General features: G+C 46.4%; 1 protein-coding gene across 6 annotated transcripts in view; it reads left to right on the top strand.

Annotated features, from left to right (window-relative positions):
* FBXW11 (F-box and WD repeat domain containing 11) overlaps positions 1 to 27,174 on the top strand; it is a 115,399-nt gene that overhangs the window by 83,994 nt on the left and 4,231 nt on the right. For all 6 annotated transcript variants that reach the window (XM_077312814.1, XM_077312819.1, XM_077312820.1 and 3 more), the window contains 9 exons: positions 393 to 618; positions 7,278 to 7,464; positions 7,863 to 7,953; positions 19,334 to 19,471; positions 19,877 to 19,995; positions 20,982 to 21,231; positions 24,450 to 24,568; positions 26,549 to 26,659; positions 26,758 to 26,836. In XM_077312814.1, coding sequence (XP_077168929.1) covers positions 393 to 618; positions 7,278 to 7,464; positions 7,863 to 7,953; positions 19,334 to 19,471; positions 19,877 to 19,995; positions 20,982 to 21,231; positions 24,450 to 24,568; positions 26,549 to 26,659; positions 26,758 to 26,836 — 1,320 coding nt within the window. The remainder of the gene's footprint in view (positions 1 to 392; positions 619 to 7,277; positions 7,465 to 7,862; positions 7,954 to 19,333; positions 19,472 to 19,876; positions 19,996 to 20,981; positions 21,232 to 24,449; positions 24,569 to 26,548; positions 26,660 to 26,757; positions 26,837 to 27,174) is intronic.

Here is a 27,174-nt window from a genome sequence, read left to right on the forward strand (position 1 = left end):
GTTTCCACCACATCTTATCTAAGGTATTTTATTTTACTTGATTGTAAATCCATGTCTGTGGTTTTGAGGGGAAGTTTTTACTGGGGTTTTATGCTGGAGTTTATTACTGGAGTTTGTAACCTGCCATGAGCCACCTGGGAGTGGCAGGTAAGAAGATGGAGGGAGGGAGGAAGGAAGGAAGGAAGGAAGGAAGGAAGGAAGGAAGGAAGGAAGGAAGGAAGGAAGGAAGGAAGGAAGGAAGGAAGGAAGGAAGGAAGGAAGGAAGGCTCTTTAGTTGAATACCGAGAATTAAAATCTCTTTAAAACATTGTAAAAGTTCAAGCAGAACCTGAATTGCTGCTATTGCCTAATGTTTGTGTTCTTCTTCTTAAAAACAAAACTCCCCAAAACAGATAAGCAATGGAACTTCATCTGTGATAGTCTCAAGAAAGCGACCATCGGAAGGAAACTACGAGAAGGAAAAAGACTTATGTATTAAATATTTTGACCAGTGGTCTGAATCGGATCAGGTTGAATTTGTGGAACACCTTATTTCACGAATGTGTCATTATCAGCATGGACATATTAATTCTTACTTGAAGCCCATGTTGCAGAGGGACTTCATCACTGCTTTACCAGGTACGTCACATGATCCACAGCAGGATAAATATATTAAGCATGTTACGAACTTGGCGATAAATCGACGGTTAATAATTGATGCATTTTATTTTTCTGTACTTCTGTGTCATTTCATGGCAGTTTTGTCTGAAATATTGGCCACTGGATGTCACTATTGCTCTATTTAAACTTGTGCTTTTTTTTTTTTAAAGGTTGTACCAGAAATGCAAGCTCTAGTCTTAGATTTGGTGTCTGTCCTGTGTCCATGGTCCTTTTGTTGCTTTTGAAGACTAGAGGAAATTGACCTGTTTGCTCTTTTAACTTACCTCATTAATTCAGTTTTTCATGCTCTTGGTTGATGAGTAGTTACTGTTCTTTAATGGGTTTCTTTCCTCATAACTGAAGTGTTCCTTACAAGTTTTCATAAGTTTTTTATATATATCAAAGCCCATTTTTAAAGGGGGCTTTGAAAGGGGCAGCAGGCAAGAGGGCGTGAGAGGGTGGCTGCAGCTCACCTTGGTCCGCAAAGCGGGCCAGAGGGAGTGGAAAGCCCCCCCCCCCCACTGGCAGCGACAGGGCTTTGTGGCCCGCAGGAGCGTACCTGCGGGCCACAAAGCCCTGTCATTGCCTCTCTCCTCATGGGTGACAATGGAGGCCGCAGCCACAAGGCTTTTAACAGGCAAGGAGGGGGAGGGCCAATCAAGCTGGACCTGGACCGCCAGGGCCCTGGACAGTCTCCTCCCAGGAGGCTGTTCCCCAAATATATAAGGGAGTGAAATAATGTTAAGGATTATATAATTATTATATATTGTGTTATAATATACTTTAACTTTATAAGTTTTCAAAATATACATGGGATTTGACTCCAGTGTTGCAGATGCACAAATTCCGTATTCCTAGACAGATTACTTGAAAGAAAGCTTAGTGGGGTTGATGGGATTTCTGCCTATTGGGTTGGATCCAGCCAGGTTTTTCACTCAGTCTTGCCCAATTCCTCTCCATATCTCAATAAAATGTGATTCAAACAAGTCCCACCATCCCCAATGTAGCTTTTGTGTGTGTGGTTAAAGGAGACCCTCCCCGTTTTTTTTTTTTTTTTTTTTTTTGCACTAGCTGAAATTTGGCTTGATCTGGCCCAGTGATTTGGGACTTTTGAGTATACTTCACCTTCCCTTTAGTATTAAGTTGATACAGGGGTAGTCAAACTGCGGCCCTCCAGATGCCCATGGACTACAATTCCCATGAGCCCCTGCCAGCAAATTCTGGCAGGGGCTCATGGGAATTGTAGTCCATGGACATCTGGAGGGCCGCAGTTTGACTACCCCAGGGCTGATATATACATTTTTGAGGCTTCATATTCCACAAATACAAATTAGATATAAATTAGAAGATGCAAGGGAAGTGGTCTTGTTTTTCAAAGCTTCTTACTGTTGTGTTTGAGTATTAACAAGGGAGAGGGAAATAGACGGCTGTTGTCATTCTCAACCTCTTAGCCCCCATGAGTAAATCTGAGGCCACGTAAAGAGAACACGGTTTTGTCATTCTGGTGATGAAGTGTGCCACTTGCTTTTTTCCGTTTCTGTTTCCTGCCTTTTCTCCACAGAATTCAGAGTGGCATTTTTGGGATGCCCAGGGAATCTTCCCAATCCTCGGTGTTAGCTGTTGCCTGCTCTGACACATGAGTGAGCATTCTTGTGGAGTCTGCCCATAACTCCCAAGTAGCTGGTAATCTTTGTATGTAGGGAAAGGCACAAAGAGGGTCACAACCTTAAATCTGCCATGAATTTGGCTAGTCTGTGCCCCTCTTCCCCCAAACCCAGGTTCGGAGGAGGCACTTTCCCTGGGCCTTTTGTCCAGTTGGGTTTGTGCCATTTAAACCATTTCAATTAAAATATAACAATCTTCAGTTATATTTCTGAATAACAATTTTTTTCCTTTGATCAGTCACGTGTTGGAAGGAAGAGAACGATCAAACCTTCTTACTGCTGTTCTGCAGACTCCTAAGTAGACCTTTTGGCATGACACTGTGGGCAGATTTTTGTCAGGCTTATTCTCACTGAGTAATTAAATGGCTGGCCGTTCCTTAGGGATGCAGGACAAATTGCGTGTTCCGTATAAAAGAGCTGTTTCCACTTTTCTGTGACACGGTTGGTTAGTTTTGCAATCTTAAGGGGGGTATTGGGTTACGAGTTCTGACAGCAAGTACTAATTGGCGTAGAAACATTTTATGTTCCTGTGCAGTCTCTTAGAGTCTTATAAACCAAGTAAGAAATTGATATGTTTGTGTAGTCTGATTATGACACATAAGTGGCCTTGGCAGTTTATTCTGTCAGCTGTCCAGATGAATCCCGTCGTTGGCTAAAGCTACATTAAAATATCATGTTCTGAAAAAAAGATAGTTCTATCTGTGCTCAAGTAGCTCCCGCTTTGCTGCCATGTAATCTGGATTTTGCACCTGTCCGCGTGTACAGAAAATGGAAAATAGTTGTGGTCCCTGGCTTCCTTTTAGTGGAAAAAAAGTGATAATTATGATATGAACTTCAAAAAAAATGTAGTAGAATGTTTAGTCTGCATAGTCTGTTCTTGTCAAGTTAGTTTTGTGGTTAGCCTGTACTGAAGAAAGGCGTAGGCTTCAAATGGAGGGAAAGATGTAGTAGAACGTTAATAAGATATCGTTGAAGTAGAATCTGGATCTGCAGGTGTTGGATTAAATGGCCTCATATCCAGTTAGGGCTGTATTAGTTTTTGGGAAATTACATTCCTCTGTGTGTGTGTGTGTGTGTGTGTGTGTTAGAAATGGAGGGTGTGGTGGAATCTTTTCTCCTCATCCTTGTCATGTTCTGCCACCTGCAGGATTGCTTTGTCATGGGTCTTTTATGCATCAGTCACTCTTGAGGTTAAAAAAAAATGTGTTCAGGGATACCAAGTAGACAGAGACAAGCTAGTTAGCTCAGGGGTTCTCAAACCTTGTTGCACCAGGAGGGACCTTGCTGCTCCAGGAGGAAATTTTGAAAATGGATAGAGGATGCTACCACAAAATGGATGTTCTAGTGTGGGGGGGGGGGGAGTTCAGTCCCAACATGGCTGGTTTGGGGGACCCCAATCGGCTCATCGCTTGGTGGAAGAGAGGTTGTTTTGTTTTAAAAGGCTTCAGATGCTGTCATTAAAAGACAATCTCTCTTTATTAAGCACTGCACAAACACACGCCTCCCTCCTGTTAACATTTGGTTATCTTTATGCTTATTCTCACATCAATAGAAGGAGAGTTGAGGAAGGAATGCTCTTACAGCCCCTGTCATGTGACCCTTTGGGCAGAAAGGGGTATACCAGGGGTAGGCAACCTGTGGCCCTCCAGATGTCCATGGACTACAATTCCCATGAATTGTAGTCCATGGTTTCTTGGGAATTGTAGTCCATGGACATCTGGAGGGCCACAGGTTGCCTACCCCTGGGGTATACTATGGGGACAGCATAGAGCACTCAGGGTCTAGAAAGATCTTTTTGAAAGCTTGTAAGTTCTTCCGTGGTTGGCATACACCTGCGCAGTTCCTATGTGTGCCTGCTCAGACGACCCCTTGATGAACAACTGCTACAGGTAAGGGCGACCCCATTGAAATGTGTGGATCTTCATGCACACCTATGTGTTCATAGCGGAGTGGATCCAGCCAGCTTCTCCACTCAAATCTGCACAACTCTTATTAAAACCCCTGGCTTTTGGTGTAGTGGTTAGGAGTGTGGACTTCTAATCTGGCGATACGGGTTTGATTCTGCACTCCCCCTCTCAGCCTCACCTCCCTCATCGGGTGTCTGTTGTTGGGAGAGGAAAGGGAAGGCGACTGTAAGCCGCTTTGAGCCTCCTTTGGGTAGAGAAAAGTGGCATATAAGAACCAACTCTTCTTCTTCTTCAACCTTTTAACTGTGGAGGAGCCCCTGAAATAATTCTTCAGACTTCAAGGACCCCCAGAAGTTATGTCAGCTGGCCATGCCTTCCTGTCACACACCTTAGAAGTGGCATCAACACCTGTAGCCTTTGCCCTCCTTACACTCCCTCCTCCCACCTTTACTCCTGCCATGTCTCAGACTCATGTAGGCTAGAAAGAAGGGCTGCGAAGACAGCCTGGGCCCCTATCCCACGTCACCACCAACTCTCCTCCCCCTTCTGAATCTTACACCCACGGCCTACCCACCAAGCCCCCTGAGTGGAGGCAGCCAGTTCCTTAGCTTGTGGCCAAGTCCATTAAGGTGGGCGTGGAAAGGCCATGAACCTCCTCCGGAGCTCCCGAAAACCTCCAGGGGTCCATGGACCCCCGATTTGGAATCCCTGCTCTAGTATCTCGGTTTGATAGTGTTCCTTGTACTGACCAGAGAAAGTAACGTCCTATAATATAGCCCTGTTGGCCTAAATTAATTGTAGATGGAGTTGCTCAAACCCAACTAAGCGTAGAAATTAACCTGTTTGAGTTTTTAATTTGAGGTCTTGTTTCCTCCTAAGCTGCCATCTCAGTCCGTATTTATTTATATTATTTATGTTTGGATTTGTATTCCGGATCTCATGACTTTTGTCACCTCAAGGAGTCTAGCAATTTAAAACCATAAGACAATACGCCATAAGAACCCATGAAAACAACAGTACAATAGACATAAAGCCTCTTAAGGCTTTTTTTTGTGTGTGTGTTACTGTTGGAAAGCATGCTTGTGTTAGCCTCCATTATAAAGTCTTAGTTTCAACTGTTAACATTGGATTATTGAATTGTTTGGACCTGTTCGGTGCCAGTTTTGCTTTACCACAAGACAAAAAGGATGCTTGTGAAGTCTGAAGGAAATTAGGCTGTTTTTGAAACGCACAAGCTGTTAACATTTTTAAAATTTTTCTGTCCTCTCTCAAAAGCTTACTGCCACTTCCCTCTTTCCATCTAACCAAAGTCACCATAGAAACTTGTACTGGATATACGCTGTTGGCCCATTAAGTTACAAATCTCTTTTTGTGGTGGGTAATTTTGCATTCTGCTTCCATTGATATTAAAGGGGATGCTTTGACCTATGATGTGTTTTCTTGCCCAAATGCCTTGACGCCTAGAACCCGGAAACAAGATCTTGCCGGGGTTAGCTATCTACAACAGTCGCCGAGGCCTCATTCGGAAGCTCAGTATCTCTTTCAAAATTATGGAATGCGGGGTACCAAAATTAGCACAAGCTCAGTAGTAACTGATGACGAAACGTTCATAGGAAGTTTTCCAGTTTCTCAGGCTTTTTCTCACCAATGATTTCCAGGGTGTAAGTTGATGCAAACCCAAGTTTGGTCATGTTTGTAGTGGCTGGATTCTTGAAGAGCGCCCACTATCAGGAACTATGGTATTCAAAGTGCATTGCGAGAATTTAGGGTGGTCCTAGCAATTTCAATAATTCCCCCCCCCCAATATTCCAATGCATTATATTAGGGGGAAATGTAAATGTTGACGTTTACATTTACAGACTGTCCATATCATTGCTAATTACTGGAAGAGCAAACATAATCTGACTATATGTTGGTATGTGTTATATTGTAAAAGTATTGTGCAAGCCATCGATTTGTGTATGTAATAGCAGTAATAGTACCATGTGTGCATTTCACCATTTCTTTAAAAATTCTGCACATCTTTCTGTATCATGGGATTCAAATTTAGTTTTATTTTATGCTACTATACAAACCATACTTGGATAGACAAATTATTCTGGGAACCCCCCAGCACAGTTCTCTAATAAGCAAATTAATTAATTCCGTGTATAATAAAAGAGAGCAGGAATGTTGTTCAGTGTGCATAGGAGATACACACTGCTTTAGGATGCTTTGGGCTGATCCTGCATTGAGCAGGGGGTTGGACTAGATGGCCTGTATGGCCCCTTCCAACTATGATTCTATGAGTTGGTGGGGAATTATTCGATTTTTTAAAGAAACTCTATACATTATGGCTTTCATTCACTTAACTCAATTACTGTTTTCATGTGTTAGAGAAAAAACAAGGATCAACCATGTGCCAGATTTATAGGTACAGAAATTAGGATGTTAAAAGTGTTAACATTTTGTAGAAGCTATAAGGAGCTTTATTTTAACTGGCAAACTAATTAATGATTGAAGGCTTAAATGGATCTCAGATATTTTAAACATGGCTAGGAGTTTTGGTGTAACAGAACCTTTCTTCCAAGGATAGTATTGAAAGACTGGAGTTAATCATAATAAGACTAGATTGGATGATCACAGATTATCAAATTTTGCATCTCTTTATGGCTCTTGCAAGTTACCCTGCTGGACCTTCAGAGGAACTGGTGGGTCATTTTCTGAGACAGGAGACTAGAGTAGATAGACCTCTGGTCTGATCCCTCTGGGCTTTTCGTATGTTTTCACATACCTCAAAAGAAAAGATGACAGCAGTTTTGAATTTCACCAAAAATTTCATAAGTAGTTGTTGAATTTAATATAATTTTAATTATTGTTATTGGAATACCGTTATTGCAGATTGTTTGTGGGTATTTACCAAATTTGTATCTTCTGATGGTGCCTGGGCTTTGGCCACTGTGTGACACAGACTGTTATTTTGGGAGGGCCGTTGACCTAATCCAACATGGCTTCTCTTATGTGTAGTTTTGCAATTCGAAGAGTATTCCATGAAAAAAACTGACACATTCTTTTCTTTTCTTTTAAGAGCAAGGCTTAGATCACATAGCAGAAAATATCCTGTCTTACCTTGATGCCAGATCGCTGTGTGCAGCAGAGCTGGTTTGTAAGGAATGGCAACGAGTTATTTCAGAGGGCATGCTATGGAAGAAGCTGATTGAGAGAATGGTACGAACCGATCCACTCTGGAAAGGGCTGTCTGAAAGAAGGGGCTGGTAGGTATCTGTGTAAAAACCTGCATGCCGTTTTTCTTCAGACTTAGAGGGCCAACCAGAAATACACTGGGGAAGATTTGGATGTTTCAGTACTGGTTATAAGCTTCAACTCACAGGATTGTACCCAGTGGTGCCGTTTTTCAACAGAAGTGCAGTTAAGCTAGCAGAAGTATGGAAGGGATTTCTGCAAACCAATCTTCCCCCATAAACCTTCTTAGCTCCTTCCTTTTCATGAACGGTCTCCTGGCCTACAGGTGGAGAAGAGGGCTTAGTGGGCTACAGTGAGAGAGGGAATTTCACAGTTCCTATTTTGTTTTGATTTTGGCTTCAATATATATTGCAGCATTTCTGAATACAAAACATAACCTTTTAATTTCTCCTCTCTCTCTCTCTTTTAGGGACCAGTACCTGTTTAAAAACAGACCCACAGATGGCCCTCCTAATTCATTTTACAGGTCATTGTACCCAAAGATAATCCAAGATATAGAGGTATGCTTTTGACAGCCACCTTTTAAAGTTGCTTTGTGTCTGAGGCAGTAATTTCATGGAATTTTTGTGTGTTGGTACATTTTTGTAAAAGTTTTCAATTTTCAGAAAGGATGTGAACAAAATTCAGAGGAGGCAGAGGAGAATGATGGGTATGATCCAGAGCCAGGGGGTCTAAGCCCTATGAAGAAAGGCTGAGACACTTGGGAATGTTCAGCCCACAGAAGAGGAGGCTGAGAGGGGACATGCTGTCTTTAAGTAGTTGAAAGGTTGCCAATTGGAGAAGGGCAGGGAGCAGTTCCTGTTGGCAGCAGAGGATAGGACCGGCGGTCATGGTCTTAAACTATGTGTAGAATGGTACCAGCTAGATATCAGGAAACAAATTCACAGTCAGAGTAGTTCAGCAGTGGAATCGACTGCCTAAGGAGGTGATGAGCTCCCCCTCACTGTTGGCCTTCAGGAAGTAGCTTACAGATACCATGGATGCTGCAGGCCGATCTTGCATTGAGCAATGGGTAGGTCTAGATGGCCTGTATGGGCCTTTCCAACTCTATGATTCCATAAGGGGGCACTGACCCTAAATAAGGAAGACACCTGATTCAGGAAAGTTGCTGTGGAATTACTTAGAGAATTCTGAGAACAAGGTGTGTTAGAGTCAGAATTTAAATCTCAAACAGTATGAATTTAAGGATCAGTACTGTACTGTACTGTAAAACACAGAAGGGAGAGCATTTGAAACAGATAAAGGCATTTATAACATATAAAAGAGTGCATGTACTTCCAAAGATGCGCTCAATGCTCAAAGCTGCCTGCAAATATACAGGGGTGCATTTAAAGAGAGCAGGTGGCTGCCTAAGAGCTGACAATGGCAGCCATGCCTCCCAGTCTCTTTAAATTTCTCCAAATGGTTGCAAAGGTTGGGGGAAGGCCAGGGATTCAAAGAAACCGCGCAGTGCCTACCAGCTGAGAATGATAGGTGTACTGCCCAGTCTATTTAAACTCCTCCCATCCATCTTTGCAAGCAAAGCTGCTTGCAAAGGTGGGGGGGGCAGCATTTATAGGAAACCTTTTCCGAGCACCTGTTGCATTCTGGCAGCCACAGGCTTTACTTGCTAGTACATCATAAAATACAAAATGAACAATGGCATTGCAAAAGAAGAAGCTAGGTGTCGTGTCCCTGTCCAATTCAGAGCCAGCCTCAGTTGTGTACATTGGACTGTTTCTGTATCTAGTGGCTGTTCTATTTACCGCAAAGGATCTGACACCTGTGTGTCCAAGGCTTTATCTTCCCCACATGGTTGCAGGAGTGTTGTTTGTCCAGCAGAAGAGGATTTACAGTAATCATTGGAACCTGCTCAGGCTCAAGCAGCCATTTCTGTTTAAAATGGTTTTTTTTTTAAACACAACCTTGGATTTCAAAACATCTGATTGTTTGTTTCTTTACACTAGAATAATATTAAAACAGAAGCTATCCTGTGACTTATTGCAAATCTGTTGCGAATCTGGGTATTCAGGACTGGTAATTTGAAATCTGAGAGTTTCTGCTTGTCACTTTGCTTCTCAGGAGGTTTTAAAAACATTGAAAGAGTAACGTGGGTCATTTTTCAGGCATCCCTGTTATGCTTAGATGTATGCCACTGAGGGTGTATTTAATATTAGTCATTTGCATTCGCACGTATTCGCTGGTGTTTTTTTTTTTTGTAATCCTGCAGTCTTCAGGTTTTATAAAGACTAGGCCTGTTGCATTCAGGAATGCAATGGACACTAGTTTAGGGGGGTGAAGTGGAAGAACTCTGCGGGGCTGCCCCCTCCCTCCAGGACCTGGAAAGGTTGCAGGCAGCTGTTTGGGAACTCACAGTCAGGGACAGCTCTCTTCAACCTTGGAGGGAAGGAGGAGGGGGTGGTAATGGGTGGGGGATGGAAGGTGATTGGCTGGCTGCTGGACAGACAGGCAAGCCGATTGGAGCAGGAGGCACTCAGGGGCGGGACAGCTGCCCTGAGTGGGTGTTAAGCGCTGAGTGGCACTTAAGCCATGAGACATACTCTTCCTCCAAGGCCTTACCAGAAATATTAAGTGGAACAGATGTTGATCAGACCCCATGTATGACATATTTGGGAGGGGGGAATATATGTTTGAAAGTAGCTAACTCTAGGTTAATTCAAAGAACTGCAAACTCTGTCATCCAGAGGTACAACTTAACAAGGCTGATTCCTAATTTGTATTCTTGTTTAAATTTCTTAGAGGCATAAAAAGGGAGTTTTGTTGTTTGTTTGTTTTTACATTTGCTTCCTGCGATGGAGGTCCCTACTGTTAAGAACATGCAGAGGGCTTTCCAGCTTGACCCAGCCAGGGACCTTAATGCTTAAACCAGGCTTTCTCAACCAGGGTTTCATGAACCCCCCGGGGTTTCTTGATCGCTCTGGAAGGGTTCCCCAATTGGCTGGGAGTTAATTCATTTCCATATCTTTTAAAAATTTGTTAAACATTTATTGAGTGATATGACCATAAGTGGTCATGTTGACATGCCCCCCGTCCCAAAATGGCCAATATGGGCCTGGAGAGGGTGGGGAGGGGAGGGGCCCTGGGTAAGCGTGAACACAGCTACACTTCTCAACCATATTCTGCATGATTGAGACTTTCAGGGTTTCTCAAAGCCTAAAGAATATTTCAGCGGTTTCCCAATGGTGAAACGGTTGAGAAAAGCTGGCTTAAACAATCTAAACAGACACCTCCTCTACCACCTATTCATATTTTTTTAAGAGAAGTGTCTATACCACTTGAGTACTAAAAGCTTCCAAAGACTCAGTGTTCTTATAAAAGAGTGGTGTGCATTGAAGAATCAGAAATGTGTATTGTATTTAAAACATATTTAAACATAAAGGTAAAGGTATCCCCTGTGCAAGCACCGAGTCATGTCTGACCCTTGGGGTGACGCCCTCTAGCGTTTTAATGGCAGACTCAATACGGGGTGGTTTGCCAGTGCCTTCCCCAGTCATTACCGTTTACCCCCCAGCAAGTTGGGTACTCATTTTGCCGACCTCGGAAGGATGGAAGGCTGAGTCAACCTTGAGCCGGCTTATAGAAACATAGGTAAATATTAAAAACTGCCAGACACCAGAAAGGAGGAGGATGATTTCATCCATTCAGTCCTGTCCGACCCTCGACGATTCTATAGGAGGTGGTGGGTTTTCCATCTTTGGAGATTTTTAAACAGTGGCTGGGTAGCCATCTGATGAAGAGGCTGATTCTGTGAAGGCAAAGGGGTGGCAGGTTACAGTGGATGAGCGATAGGGTTGTGAGTGTCCTGCATAGTCCAGCGGGTTGGACTAGATGACCCAGGAGGTGCCTTCCCACTCTAGGATTCTATTATTCTAAGCATCCGTGGCTAAGTGAGGATTCAAACCTGGGTCTCCCAGAAATGTCCAACATGCTGATCATTGCCCCATGCTGGCTTTCCTCCTGTATCGGTACCAGAAGGAGCCATTGCAGGGTACTTAGTACGGTGTAATCTGGGACCTTGGGCTTGTCACAGTTCTCCTAGGACAGTCTTGACACAGCAGTTCTTTCAGAGCTCTCTCAGCCCGACTACCTCTTGGGGGGCCTGTTGTGGGGAGAGGAAGGGGAAGGTATTTGTAAGCCGCTTTGTGACTCCTTCAGATAGTAAAAAAGTAGGGTATAAAAAAAAAAACACCTGCTAGATTCAAAGGAAGAGAAATCCCCACATTCAACTGCTAGTAAAAACATTTCTGACGAAGGGGAGAGGCTTTGGCCTGGCTTCAGAATGGAGTCTGAAATGCCTTGCCCAAACTTCAAATACCTGTTAAAGAAAACAATACAGTACAAGGTACTTCTGTAACCTAAAGTTCACTGTTTGACAGGGCCAGTAATACATGCTACTACAAACTGGTGTTTGCTTCAGGTCATGATTATGCAGTTCTGTAAATGTTCTCCTGACAGATATAAGGACACAGCTTCTCAAGGAAGAAATTAGAATACCGAAATACGGTGAAAGGGCTTCTGGAACTGGATGAAGTTGCTTTCAGAACAGCAAATAACAGAGAGCTGTCCTTTTTAACGAGACCTTCTCCCTTTTTCTTTCTTTTTCTTTCTTGCATTCAAGGTGGCCAAATAGCTCCAGATACCACCTGGACCTATTGCACTGACCCACCCGATTAAACTCTGTTTTAGGAACCTCTTTGAAAGGCCAGGCTAGTTTTGGGTCCGTCCCAGGACATTTTATTTAGGTACGCAAAACTTGTTTTTGTGGAAATCTGACTTTTGGTTCAGTTAATCATGTGCTTGGCACCAGTCCCAAAATATTGTAGTACAATTTGACTCTTCTTAGCAGACTGTGTGAACAGGCAGATTGCCAGGTGGGCTTGAAATCCTCCCCCTTCCCCCCCCCCCCCCAACTCCAAATCTCTGGGCCTTTTCCATATTATCCCTGATGCCGGGCCAACTGCTTAGCTATTCCTTTCAAATTAGCACAGAAATAATTTATTCCTCGTGAGCTGTTAAGAATATTTTCTGCTTTCATATCAGAAAATCCATGGAAGCTGCCTCTACCTCCTTCCCCCATGGAAACGCTTCCTGGTTGCCTTTAAAATTAATTTTAATTCCCCTTAAAGTTTTCTGTTGTGGGCAAAGGGGCAGGAAGGACTTAAGGCTGTGAGCCATCAAGTGGACGCCATGTTTTCAGTCCTAAGGAAGAAGAAGGATGTTGAAAGGTTTTGTCTCGATTTCCTTGCTTTGAAAGGAGACACGATAAACGGAAACTTTTCATTCAGGGCGTGTCAGATGGGAAAGGTGCCCTCGCCGTCGCAGTTCGGGTCTTGGCCTTACGGTGGTTAAGAACTACTGGTATAAATAGTTGCGTGCCTTCTGGCCAATCATCTGTTAGTACCTGTGCCTGTTTGATTGGTGCTTTAATATCCAATCAGAGAGCTGATTGAATTGGAAGTGTGTGTTTGGCATCTGACATATCTGGCCTGCTTTGGCAGGAGAGCAGATGGACAGAGTGTAGCTCTTGCTCAGAAAACACACAGGATTAGAGTTGGGTCTTCCTCAGGAAGTGGAAGAGCAACCATTTGGGGCTTGTCTGTAGTGATGAGCAGAGCTGTAGTAATTTAGTCTTGGGGAGTAGGGTAGGCTGACACGGCTAGAACACTTGAACGTGAGAGCGCATCTGGCCTGTTTCTAAGTGACGGCCCTGAGTGGTAGAGGAACACGTTGAAATATTCAGTCCCAAGAGAGTTAGCAAGAAAGCATTAATGACCTTCATAGCAAGTTTCAGGTGAAATTAGCCAAAATAATTCCCTACCAAGCTCTATCCTCTATGTCAGGGGTAGTCAACCTGTGGTCCTCCAGATGTTCATGAACATCTGGAGGAGCACAGGTTGACTACCCCTGCTCTATGTAACCAGGTACAAGGCTGTGTCTGTAGAGAGCCTGTTGCTCCTCGATTACCCTGCCCTCTGTGGGTGGTTCTTTTATCTAGATCAGTCTTTCTCATCCTTTTCATCATTGACAAAACCTGGAAGTGATATCTGCAGGCCACACCCCCAGAAGTCACATGTCAACAGAAGTGACATCACTGTGACACTCCCACCAGATGTGACATCAAGCTGTATTGTGCTCCCCCCAAAAAAAAAGACCAAAATGGCCCAGCATCCTACTCCACTGGACTGGGAATAGGGCTGGGGTAAGCATCCATTGCTCCGTTGCCCCCTGACATTCCCCCAACGCAGTTAAATTAAAATGAGAGTAGTTACCTCTCTAGACTCCAGTCACTACCACTTGTGATGAGCATTGGCCATCCAGGATTTTTATGACTGGAGCCTTGCCCCTTCCTACCCCCTCCAGGCCCATCATTGTCCCTTTTGGGAAGGGGGAACAAGTCATACATAACCATATATGATCCCACTCAATGAAACCCTTCCAGGGCAGTCAAGAAAACCCCAGGGTTTCATGAAAGCCCTGTTGAGAAAGCCTGATCTGGGTTCAGATTGAGAAGATGCCATGCCCTTTGTCCACTCCATAGAGTTTCCCACAGGAGAAAGCTGTTTGCTGAACATGACCTCCACGGCCTCATAACCCGCCCTTATTTAATCAAACATCCCCAGCAGAATTAAGGCTGAAGGTGACTCTTTCCGAGGCCCAGTGACTAAACCATGGTGAACATCTTCTTTTTGCCCTGTCCCATGGGAATTGCTCTCCCTTACGCACCATCAGTTTTTCAGATTACTATTGGTCTATCTGCACTGATCGTTAACAGTCATGTTCAGGAAAAGTACAACTATGACATTCACCGTAGTTATCCCAGAACCCAAAAGCAGTGGGAATGCCTGCTCAAGAGGAACGCACCCATGCCAGTTGGGCCTATGGCTTGGCAGTCAGGCACCGTTATGTCTTCAGGTATTGTGAGACGTTTCACACAGCAAACCACCGGGTACACGTTTGCAAAGGCCGCATCCAGCCGATCCCCATTTCTGCCGGTCCTCCAACGTTGCCTGCCCGCTCTGCTATATTTAGTCCTTTAGACTCTTATTTCTTTGTACTCCCATCTGTTTTTACTCCTGCCAATTTCTGTGCAGCTGTATATATTTTTGTGTGTGTGTATTGTGGCTACTTTCCCAGCGCGTTGGCAATGGACGCACCGAAGGGGATTTTTACAAATTCTCCAAAATACGGAATATTTTCCCACAGTAGCAGCACCACATAGCGACTCTCTGAAATTGCATCCACTCCCAGAATTAAACTGTGCACCTGCACGGGTATTACCGATTCACAGCACTTTGGCCCCGTAATGAATGAATACCATGCGCCGGGTTGCTTTGATTTGCAGCCCACATAGGCTTCTGGTAACTTTCTAATTAGGAGCTTAACAATGTGAAAATTGCACCAAAGGGGAAGCAAGTTTCTCCCTAGACGCATAAGGTGGAATCGCTTTGACTAGCATTTTATTTGGTGAACTGGGCATCCTTGTGCAGCACCTCAAAAAGGAGTGGCAGTCAGAGACACACAGAGGGGATAAAGCAGGGGTAGTCAAACTGCGGCCCTCCAGATGTCCATGGACTACAATTCCCAGGAGCCCCTGCCAGCGTTCGCTGGCAGGGGCTCCTGGGAATTGTAGTCCATGGAGATCTGGAAGACCACAGGTTGACTACCCCTGGTTTAGACACTGGGCCTTGAAAGGAGTCACCTTCAGCCTTAATTCTGCTGGGGATGTTTGATTAAATAAGGGCAGGTTATGAGGCCGTGGAGGTCATGTTCAGCAAACAGCTTTCTCCTGTGGGAAACTATGGAGTGGACCAAGGGGATTACATCTTCTCAGTCTGAACCCAGGGGCTCATGGGAATTGTAGTCCATGGGCATCTGGAGGGCCGCAGTTTGACCACCCCTGGGATAAAGCCATACCACTTGGGCGGGGGTGGGGAGACGACTAACAAGCACTAGGTGCGGGCCTTTCAGGACCGCTTTCGACTCATTTAATGCGGAATGGATAGAGAAGGTGATGCTCACAAGGGATCTAAATCACTAGGCAAGGAAGGCAAAGCGTCCTGTTTTGTAAACACGCACACTAATCAGCTTTAAAGAAAGCCCATTGCTCCGATGCTACCTAACCGCACAATTAGTCACAACGAGAGCATAGGGGTAGGGGTAGGGGATTTTTTCCACCATGTTGTTGGGTTGTTGGTCTACTGTATCTGTATTTTTCTGTCCATTTTAATGTTTTTTTTTAACTGGACATCTGTAAATCACCATAAGCATGCTTGGAAGTGGCGGGTTAATAATAATAATACTAATAATATTAATAATCATAATCATAATGTGGATGAACCCTGTCTTGATTCCAGCCATAGCTTTGCAGCTAGAATGGAGAATGCTGTGGAGTTCAGAACTCTTGTCTGCCAAGAAGTTTTCTCTTTCCGTTGCTCCCTATGAGGGCCAGGCAAGGTGGCACCCAATGCAACGTGATCCTGTTTGAAGAGATCCTGTTCCAAAGCTGGTTCTCTGCGCTGCCCCCCCTCCACCCCCCCCCGGCGCCTTGTCTGCAGTGGTCAGGCAGATGACAGCTAAAGATGGGGCTTTTTTGGGTTCTGGCCTTTCACCTTGGGAGGCTTGTCTGGCGCCTACTTTACTGTGTTTTTAGGAACCAGGTCGAAACATTTTCTTTTGCCTGGCTTTTAGCAGAAGGCTTTTATTTTTGGCTGTTTTTTCCCCCCCTAGCCTAACATCTGTTTAACGAATGCTGTATGAGGCTGCTCCATACAGTTTTTAAGTCATTTTAGTGCCCCCAGAAGGCTCTTTGCTTGTTCTGTTGCCGATTTCAATGCTGATGACTTGTTTTCTGTTTTCACTATTTTATTCTTGCGTTGTTTTTTTACCTTGTGAGCCACCGTGAGGAGGTGTCTGGAGAAGCAGCCTATGAATGTCTAAATCACATGAATACGGGAAGGTTTGCAAGGTTGAACCTGTGTTGCTAGGACTGTATTTTGCGAAGGACCACAGAGCTCTTGGTTGCTGTCTCTCGTGGATTACCTGGCCCGAGTCGTGGGTGTGTTGCAAAAAGGGTGTAATGTGATCTAAATGAAAAACATGGTGTAATGCAGGGGTAGTCAAACTGCGGCCCTCCAGATGTCCATGGACTACAATTCCCATGAGCCCCATGGACTTCAATTCCCATGTGTTCGCTGGCAGCGGCTCATGGGAATTGTAGTCCATGGACATCTGGAGGGCCGCAGTTTGACTACCCCTGGTGTAATGTGAAGGCTGGGAGTTCCAGGGCTGGAGTGTGGGCCAAAGGGGAGTTAATTTTTCTGTAATGTTTTGTTTATAAGGCTGATCTCCTGCTGAATAACTACGTAACTGTGAGTCTCCGAAAACATGCACCTGTGGGACAGTTTTTCTGCATAGCTGTCCAAATTTCACTCCTTTAAAGCAGTCCAAAGATAAATGTCATTATTAAAGACCTGTGTTGTAAATAAGCAGCGGGTTCATACATTACAGACTGAAAAAGGTGAACCTGAATACCGTTTCACGGACCACAGGCTAGTCGTAAGGCTAATCACTCCCAGCCTTGCTTACCTCTTGGGGTAATTGCGGGAACAAAATGCTGATGGGGAAGGTGACGTTGTAAACCCTTTTCAGCGTTCCCATTGGAGAGAAAATGAAAGGGCCCTTTGGGAAGTGCACATCGCTGCTAGCTAAACTGAGAAAGCAGCTGAAAGCCAACCCTTTAAAGGGGCCCTTTCAAGCTTTCGGTGTCGGATAGAGAAGAGGGGGGCTCTGGTGAGTGTCATGCTCCAAAAGTGAGAGAATATCAAGGGTTGTCTTAAGGGTGGGAGACTGGATGGCTGTTGGAAGGTGCTAGCAGCAGTGAGCCCCACTCCAGCTGACCCACCACCTCAAATCGATCAGCCAGCTCTCGCATCCCGATGGTAGGGCAGACTGGATACTCCATGAGTCCACCTCAGACTGGTGTTGCTTGGCTCAGAGGGGAAATCTTGGTTTCAACCATCAGTAGGATGAGAATGTTCATAAACAAACAACCTTCTGATAAGAAAGAGTTCAGTGGGAAACCCGACGCTAGGTTCATTAATGCAGGTCTGGAACTGTATTCAGGAAGAAGGTAATCAAGCCAGTGTGGTGCCTAGGGGTGCCCTGGCACTCACCAGTGTGTTTCCTGGCGCCTACTAGTTCCTTCCTCACCTTCCCCAAAGCAAAAAGGCAATCCTGGGCTTATTCTATCACTTTGGAGCAGGAGGTACGTCAGAAGGGCATAGGAATCTGCAGGGAGTACTCATTCAGAAACAGTGGTCTTCACTGAAGGGGGGACACATAATTAGGATCCTCCTAATGTTTTGTGATCCCCCCCCCGTGTCACCCCTTTGTGGTGGTGCCTACTCAAGGTTCTCAAAATTCTAGAAGTTTCCACAGGCTCACCAAGGTCTGTATCAGCTGTCATAGTACATGAGAAGAGTCTCAGGTGTTCTCAAAGCAGCGATTCAATGCATTTTTAACATAGAGAGCCCAGTGTGGTGTAGTAGTTGAGGGCGACCTTTAATCTGGAGATTCCCTACTCCTCCACATGAGGCCTGCTGGTGACCTTCGGCCAGTCATAGTTCTCTCAGCTGTCTGCATGGTTGCAATGTACCAGATTCCCTTAAAGGTAAAAGGTAAAGGTATCCCCTGTGCAAGCACCGAGTCATGTCCCTTAGCCACCTATTATTCAACTGGCCCAAATTTCAGATGTTCCATCATTATCTGGGGGGTTTTATGGGAAAACTGAAGTATCTGTGCATTGATGAGAAACATTCGGTGAAAATGTGGTTGAGTGTAAAGGAGCCTTCTCAGATCGTGGACCTTGCAAAAATCCTGTCAATTATCTCAAAAACCAATCTATCTCTACTGCAGATTGGCTGTACGACAGAAGGCATTATTACTGTTGTCCATATTACTGTTGTCCATATGTCTATGCCTAGAATTTGTTTGTGGTTTAAATTTTGTTTTATGCATATCAAATGTTATGCCAATAAAGGTATCTGTATCTGAAAATCATAGTTCTCTAGGGACTCTCTCAGCCCCACCTGCCTCACAGGGTGCCTGCTGTACAGAGGGGGAGGGAATTCATTCGTAACCCACTTTGAGACTCCTTCAGGTCAAGAAAACTGGGTTATAAACCTCTACTTATCTCTGTCATGGTGTTGACAAGAATTGGAATGGTTTGTGGATATTGAATGTTGTTGTTAGGTGCGAAGTCGTGTCCGACCCATCGCGACCTCATGGACAATGAACCTCCAGGCCTTCCTGTCCTCTACCATCCCCCGGAGTCCATTTAAGCTCACACCGACTGCTTCAGTGACTCCATCCAGCCACCTCATTCTCTGTCGTCCCCTTCTTCTTTTGCCCTCCATCGCTCCCAGCATTAGGCTCTTCTCCAGGGAGTCCTTCCATCTCATGAGGGGGCCAAAGTATTTGATATTGAATAACATAGACTATTGCATGATATATTCTTAACTATGATCATTCACTCTTTTCCCCCTTCCTTTTTTTCACTTTGCTGAGAAGTTCATTGTTTAGTACAGGGGTAGTCAAACTGCGGCCCTCCAGATGTCCATGGACTACAATTCCCATGAGCAGCTGCCAGCAAACACTGTCAGGGCTCATGGGAATTGTAGTCCACGGGGCTCGTGGGAATTGTAGTCCATGGACATCTGGAGGGCCGCAGTTTGACTGCCCCTGGTTTAGTAGGTTAATAATTGTTGAGCACTTGCCTTCTCCTGTTTTAGTAAACAAATATAAACAGTGGTTTGGGGTGGGGGGGGCGGAACCAACAGACCGTCTTCTCGCATCGCACTCACCAGTTTTGTCCCCTTGCAGACCATAGAGTCGAACTGGCGCTGCGGAAGGCACAACTTGCAAAGGATCCAGTGCCGGTCTGAGAACAGCAAAGGGGTTTATTGCCTACAGTACGACGATGAGAAGATCATCAGCGGCCTTCGAGACAACTCCATCAAGGTAAAGGGCTTCCTCATCCCTTTGCTTTGCCTGGAAGGCAAACCTCAGGTGACAGCGGATGAGCGATTGGGATGTGAGTGTCCTGCATAGTGCAGGGGGTTGGACTAGATGACCCAGGAGGTCCCCTCCAACTCTATGATTCTCTGATAACTTGCTCATGCTGGTTTTGGGCTGCACATTCCCAAGTGGGGGCGGGGTCCCATCTTGCTCTTTTTTAACTCTGTGGAGGTTACTCACCTGTCGCTGTATCGCAGCAGAACATTTGCCTGCTTGCAGCAGAGGAGCACTCAAGGACTGGTGAAACCAACCCTCCTGGAAAAAGGGACTGAGGGTTTATAACTTCAGGGCTGAAAGAAAGAAATGGACTCCACATTTAACTCATTCTCCCGGACTTGTGCTTGGCAGGTTTGGGACAAAACAGGACTGGAATGTTTGAAAGTTTTGACAGGACACACCGGCTCCGTCCTCTGCCTGCAGTATGATGAAAGAGTCATTGTAACTGGATCTTCGGATTCCACTGTGAGGTAAGCGTTTGAATAGCTCCAGGTTTGATAAGAAGTAGTTCTGAGGGAATAGAGATGCCAGGAAGAAGGCTATCTGGGTAGTGGTGACTGATACCGAATTGGGCTACTGGGAGGGGGGGGAGTGGCCTGCGATCCAGTTTCTCCGCATTCGGGATGAGGCAAAGCACCAGGGTAGCTTGTTCCTTCCAAGGACCACTTGCTCCTCCCCCTTCAGGACCAACTGGTAGGGATACGTCGTGGCAGCAAGATGTCAGATTTCCTGTACAAAGCTAAAATCACCTGGCCTTTCCTTTGATTTATTGACTACTCGGTCGTCCAGCGCCGCCCCCCCTCCCCCCAATATTGAATAGTCTTATCAATAAACTCACTATGTAGGCGTTAAGGCCTAATCTGCAGTCCCCAGACAGATGGAAACTGCTGTCTTCATGTCTGTATGTCAGCCGTTCCCAACTTTTTTTTATCATTTAGAAACCCCCTGAACTGGCCTGATCATGCAGAATGTGGTTGGGAAGCATAGGTGTTGACATGCCCACCCAGGGCCCCTCTCCTTCCCATCCCTCCAGGCCCATCATTGGCCATTTGGGGAGGGGAGAGCGGTTGATGTGATCACACATGGTCATATCTCCCGTTAAATGTCTTAAGATTTTTTTTTAATTAATTATCTCCCGCCCATCCAGGAAACCTTTCCTGTGTTGTCAAGAAATCCCAGGATTTCACAAAGCCCTGGTTGAGAAGGCCCGCTGTAGGTGCTTCTTTGCCTGGCTGAGGGAGCTGAACTTGCCTGATCTGACTTAACTTTTTTTGAAACGTGGGATTCCTATATATTTGTAGCATTTTTAGAAATGTTGTAAAAATGCTGAGACATGGAGAGCTGCCTGGAAGAGCAGACAATCCACAAACACACACACAAGGCTTCATTTCACTTCATCCAGAATCCAATTGATTTTGGGATTTTTTCCATTATTATTATTTATTTTTTTTGGCAGGGTGTGGGACGTGAACACTGGCGAAGTCCTGAACACACTGATCCACCACAACGAGGCGGTGCTTCACTTGCGCTTCAGCAACGGCCTGATGGTGACCTGTTCGAAGGACCGATCGATCGCGGTTTGGGATATGGCCTCGCCCACCGACATCACACTGCGCCGCGTGTTGGTGGGCCACCGGGCGGCCGTGAACGTCGTCGACTTCGACGACAAGTATATCGTATCTGCTTCTGGGGACAGGACCATTAAAGTAAGTGAGCAGTGGGTTTTCTGGAACTTCTCGGCTTCTAAAGCAGTGGTTCTTAACCTTGGGGTCGCGACCCCATTTGGGATCACTTGGACCCTTCTGCATGGTCGCCCTGTTGCTGGCCGTCGCTGCGGCCCGCAACGGCCAGAGGCAGGTGGTGGTGGCAGTGGCAGTGGGCGGAGGCAGGTGGTGGTGGCAGGGGCAGTGGGCGGAGGCAGGTGGTGGTGGCAGCGGCAGTGGGCGGAGGCAGGTGGTGGTGGCAGCGGCAGTGGGTGGAGACAGGTGGTGGTGGCAACAGGCGGAGGTGGGTGACGGTGGCAGTGGGTGGAGGCAGCGGAGCCATGGCACTGCCCACCTCGATGGTTATGCGCCTGCGTGCGCACCCGCAAATGCCGCCCGTACGCGCACACACGTCGCAGCCGTCAAAGTTGGGGTCGCAGTGCCGAAAAGGTTGAGAACCGCTGTTCTAAAGGAAGAGGGGGAAAGCTGTCAAGGGTATTTTACTTGTCCAAAAGCATCTAGGCACTTGTCCTCTGGCAAGAGAACTACTTGGCGAAGCGGGCCCTTTTCTGGAGGGCGGGTGGGTGTGTGGTGGCTCCCGTAGAGCGGTATGGCATGCACGTGGCCTTGCGCCAATGCGGGGAGGCAGAACTGCTGGGACAGAGTTTTGACACCGCTGTTCCTGGCCCGCTCCGCCAGAGCTGGCTCCCAGCATTCCCAGCGTAGTGCCTCCTGTTATGGAAACTAGCCCATTGAATACCTGGTGTCGACAGATGTAAAAATGTATATCGTGAGGCAGCATTCGTCTACATCGGAATGCTTCCAGCTATGCCAGATGTGACAGCATTGCATCTGAAAAACAATAATATAAGTGGGAATCTGCACAGACTTGCAGGAGGCTTCCAATTTCCTGCTCTCCCGTTAGTCCATCTTTCCTTTTCATAGAATCATAGAGTTGGAAGGGGCCATACAGGCCATCTAGTCCAACCCCCTGCTCAACGCAGGATCAGCCCTAAGCATCCTAAAGCATCCAAGAAAAGTGTGTATCCAGCCTTTGCTTGAAGACTGCCAGTGAGGGGGAGCTCACCACCTCCTTAGGCAGCCTGTTCCACTGCTGAACTACTCTGACTGTGAAATTTACTGCATGTCCTCTCCTCTGCAGCCAACAGAAACAGCATCCTGCCCTCCTCCAAGTGACAACCTTTCAAATACTTAAAGAGGGCTATCTTATCCCCTCTCAACCTCCTTTTCTCCAGGCTGAACATTCCCAAGTCCCTCAACCTATCTTCATAGGGCTTGGTCCCTCGGCCCCAGATCATCCTCGTCGCTCTCCTCTGTACCCTTTCAATTTTATCTATGTCCTTCTTGAAGTGAGGCCTCCAGAACTGCACACAGTACTCCAGGTGTGGTCTGACCAGTGCCATATACTAGTGATCCCCAACCTGTGGGCCGCAGACCACATGTGGTCTTTCGACTAATTGGAGGTGGGCCCCAAAGGACGCCTTCTTCCCCCCCCCCTGGCCCTTTACTTCATTCCCCCCCCCCAGCCCTTTACAACATATTTCATTGTTGTGGTGTGTCTGTATCTTATTTTGAAGGGATGTTTAAACATTACCATAGCAATCAGAGAGCGCTAGGGCAGTGGTTGAGAGTAGAGGAGTAAACTACCCCCCCCACCGGGCGTCAGCAAAAGGCATTGAGTGGTCCCAGCCGTTGAGTGGTCCCCGGCATTGAGTGGTCTCCAGTGATAAAAAGGTTGGGGACCACTGCCATATACAATGGGACTATGACATCTCATGATTTTGATGTGATGCCCCTGTTGATACAGCCCAAAATGGCATTTGCCTTTTTTACCGCTGCATCACACTGCCTGCTCATGTTTAGTTTACAATCCACAAGTACCCCAAGGTCTCGTTCACACACAGTGTTACCTAGAAGCATATCCCCCATCCAGTAGACATGCTTTTCATTTTTCTGACCCAGATGCAGAACTTTACACTTATCTTTATTAAATTGCATCTTGTTCTCATTTGCCCATTTTTCCATTGTGTTCAGATCTCGTTGAACTCTGTCTCTATCTTTCGGAGTATTTGCCAGTCCTCCCAATTTAGTGTCATCTGCAAACTTGATGAGTAGTCCCTCCACCCCCTCATCTAGATCATTAATAAATATGTTAAAAAGTACCGGGCCGAGCACCAAGCCCTGAGGTACCCCGCTACTCACCTCTCTCCAGTCTGATGAAACACCATTGACAACAGCTCTTTGAGTGCGGTTCTCTAACCAATTCCCTATCCACTTAACTATCTGAAAATCCAGATTGCAGTCCTTCAACTTATCCATCAGAACATCATGGAGAACCTTGTCAAAAGCTTTACTAAAATCCAAGTAAACGACATCAACCGAATTTCCCCGATCCAGCAAACCTGTTACTTGGTCAAAAAAGGAAACCAGGTTGGTCTGGCAAGACCTGTTGGAGACAAATCCATGCTGACTTCCTTGGATCACCAAATTGTCCTCCAGATGTTTGCAGATCGCTCCCTTTAATATCTGCTCCATTATCTTCCCCACAACAGAGGTCAGACTCACTGGTCTGTAGCTACCCTGAAAGCCCCCATAGTCTCTCCCCTTTTCCTGCTTCCTTGTCTCCTTCTGTGGTTGCTATAGAAAGGGACTGGGGATCTCCTGGAATCACAGCAGATCTCCCAACTAGAAAGATCCCCTTAGAGCAAGGGTGGTCAAACTGTGGCCCTCCAGATGTCCATGGACTACAATTCCCATGAGCCCCTGCCAGCTGACAGGGGCTCATGAGAATTGTAATCCATGGACATCTAGAGGGTCACAGTTTGACCACCCCTGCCTTAGAGTTGCCAGATTGACGTTGACGAATCCCTGGAGATTTAGGGGTAGAACTTTGCGAGGACAGGGACTTCCTTAAAGCTACAGGCGCTCCTTTGATTATTTCTGGGTTTCTTAAAGCTGCCCAGTGTATTTTTCCCCCATTCCCCTGCAAACTTAGGGCCATTTTCAGGTGTGTGGAAAGATCTGTCTCACCCACTCCCAGCTCCAGTCGCCTCATTTAAGTGTCGAAAGATATCCAGTCTTCATTGTTAGAGTACATGGCTAGAGAAGAGGCGTGCGGCACGAAGAGTTCAGTGCATTTGCAGTGCTTCTAAATTCCGCCGAGTTTCAGGATTTCCCTATTTGCGCCTGTATCTCCCCAGGTCTGGAGCACCAGCACCTGCGAATTTGTTCGCACTCTGAATGGGCACAAGCGAGGCATTGCTTGCCTCCAGTACAGGGATCGCCTTGTCGTGAGCGGATCATCGGACAACACAATCCGGTAGGTAGCACATGTCGCTTGTCTCCGGGGAAAGCTGCGAACGCAAAGGGCAAGGACATTTCCAGCCATGGCCGTTCCCTCCTCTGAGCTGACTTCCCAGATATCACGGGCTGGATTCCCTTTCGACTCAGTGTTCCTCCAGCATAGAAGGACTCGGCTGAAGGCATTTGCTGGACCCAGCAGATTTCCCCCAAGAGTTTTTTGAAAGCTCCGTAGGCAGGAATCTGCGTGGCATCCGGCAGACTGTTCCACACGGATGAGACAGCCGCCAAAAAAGCCCGAGACTGGGCAGTAGCAAACCAAAGCACCAGGATGTAGGGGGGATTCAAAGCCTTTCGTATTTACAAGGCAGGCAAAATGCAATGCAACGATTGGCTGGCCGGAGCAGGCTTTTATTTCAATTACCGTATATACCCGCGTATAAGCCGAGGAGGGCTTTTTCAGTGTGAAAAAAAGGTGCTGAAAAGCTCGGCTTATACACGAGTATATACGGAATAAAAAAATGCCGTTGCCCTCGTGGTCTTAATCAGGTGGAGATATTGTGCACGGCATTGTGCATCGTTCCTTCTGTGGGTCCATTTGAGACAAACAATTGAATCGGTTTATTGTAAAAAAAATTCTGGCTCAGAGAAATGCATTAATTTTTTAATTGGGTGACGCTACCCCTTTTGCTACCCTTAGAGCGGCCACGTTTATCTTTTCATCAATAAATATAAGGACAAAATGAGTATCGGCCAATTCAACAAGAATTTTAGCTGAATTGTAATTCCGTGTTGCTTTTATTTCTTACCGTTTTAGTTATAAACACTGTAAATGTAAATGTTCTCCCGCTATTGTAGAAATGTTTCAACTTTTGTCTCGCCATGTTGATGACCAAACTCCTTTGGTCATCGCAGTGCCCCATCCAGATGAGCAAGATTGTTTCTGACTGCTTCTCAGTCATCATCAAACGTTTCTCCACTAGTGTCACCCTGCCGTGGGTGCCCGTTGTGCCCCATGATATGCCCCCTTTCGTAGGACTTTTGGCCCTCCATCCAAGTCTGGGTTTGTCGTCTGCTTTGCAGCGGGCCTCGGCCCTTCTGCCTCTGCTCTGGTGTAGGTTTTTGGGTCGTGGTGATCTCAGTCCTTGCACAAGGGTCACGTTGGCTCAAGCTGGCAGGAAGCAAGCCAGAACTAACCATGATGGGAAAAGAGAGAGAGAGAGAGAGAGAGAAAACGGAAAAAAAAGGTCCCCCTGTTCATTTCTCAAAGAGGCTGATGCTGTTCCATGTGCACTCAGTTCACAAAGCCCCACTGGGTTTCGTGGCCAGGAGAAGCATGAAGGGGCCAAGACACTGTTGCTCAGAGCCTGGCAACGGATGCTAGAGGGAGAAGCAAGGGCCGAAGGACACCTCTTCGGTAACGGCATGCAGGGTTGCCTGGGACTTGGCTTAGCAGTGCTCAAAAGATGTGTTCTAACAATTTTTCTCTATGCAATGACCTGGATGGCCCAGGCTAGCCCAGGCTCATCCGATTTCAGAAGCTATGCCAGCCCGGCCCTAGTTAATGCTTGGACGGGAGAAGTCCAGGGTCGCTGTGTAGGGTCAGGAAGCGGCAAACCACTGCTGAATGTCTCTCTCCGTGAAAATCCTACAGGTCACTGTAAGTCAGCTGACATTCAACGGTGCTTTCAGCTTCCAGTCAAACTAGCGAATCACGTAGGCTGAGAACTCTGAATCTGCCAGGATGGGGGCGAGGGGGCCAGGTTTGCCCAGGTGACGTACGCAGGGCGATTCAGTGATGGCCTTTTGGACTTGGCTATAGACCTGGGAGATTTTGGCAGCCATAAAGACTTCTGCCCATGGGGGTGCGGCCTTCTCCCCTCTCCCTTCCTTCAGCCGCTCAGTTCTGAAAGACATTCTGAGATACAGTGAAGCATGTACAAGGGAGGTTCGTACTGGCCACGAGTCTTCAAACAGTCGCATGTGATGTTTCTTTAAGGCTCTGGGACATCGAATGCGGAGCCTGCTTGCGAGTACTAGAAGGACACGAAGAACTGGTCCGGTGTATCCGATTCGATAACAAGAGGATTGTAAGCGGAGCCTATGACGGGTAGGTGCCAAAAGCGACCCCCGTTTCCCGGCGCTTTCTGTGACGCGTCAGGGTTTGCCTCTCTTTGTAACTGTCTTTTCCCCACTCGCTCTCCACAGTAAGATCAAAGTTTGGGACTTGCAAGCTGCTCTCGACCCTCGTGCCCCAGCCAGTACACTCTGCTTACGCACACTGGTGGTATGTAGTCAGAGATGCCTTTTGTCATTTGCACGTGCTGATAGTTGAACACGGCGTTTATGTTCGGGTACCTAGCAATTGAAGAAGTCAACATCCCTTGCGTATTGGTGCGGCATGAACCTGAAGGCAAAGTATTCAGTGGGCAGACCCTTGCGGGGGCATCAGGTCCTCTGGGTTAGATTCAGGATGCTCTGAAATGTTCACCGAGGGGTCGATTACACGGACTGCCCTGTCTTCTGGATAGAAATCAATAAGCTGCCCTTCCCAGGTTGGAGGAGATCTTTATTCTCTCCCCATTTATACATCCCTCATCCGGCCTGCCCAAAATGTGAACATAA

Source organism: Paroedura picta, chromosome 1, assembly GCF_049243985.1.
Source record: "Paroedura picta isolate Pp20150507F chromosome 1, Ppicta_v3.0, whole genome shotgun sequence".
NCBI classification, from domain to species: Eukaryota; Metazoa; Chordata; class Lepidosauria; order Squamata; family Gekkonidae; genus Paroedura; species Paroedura picta.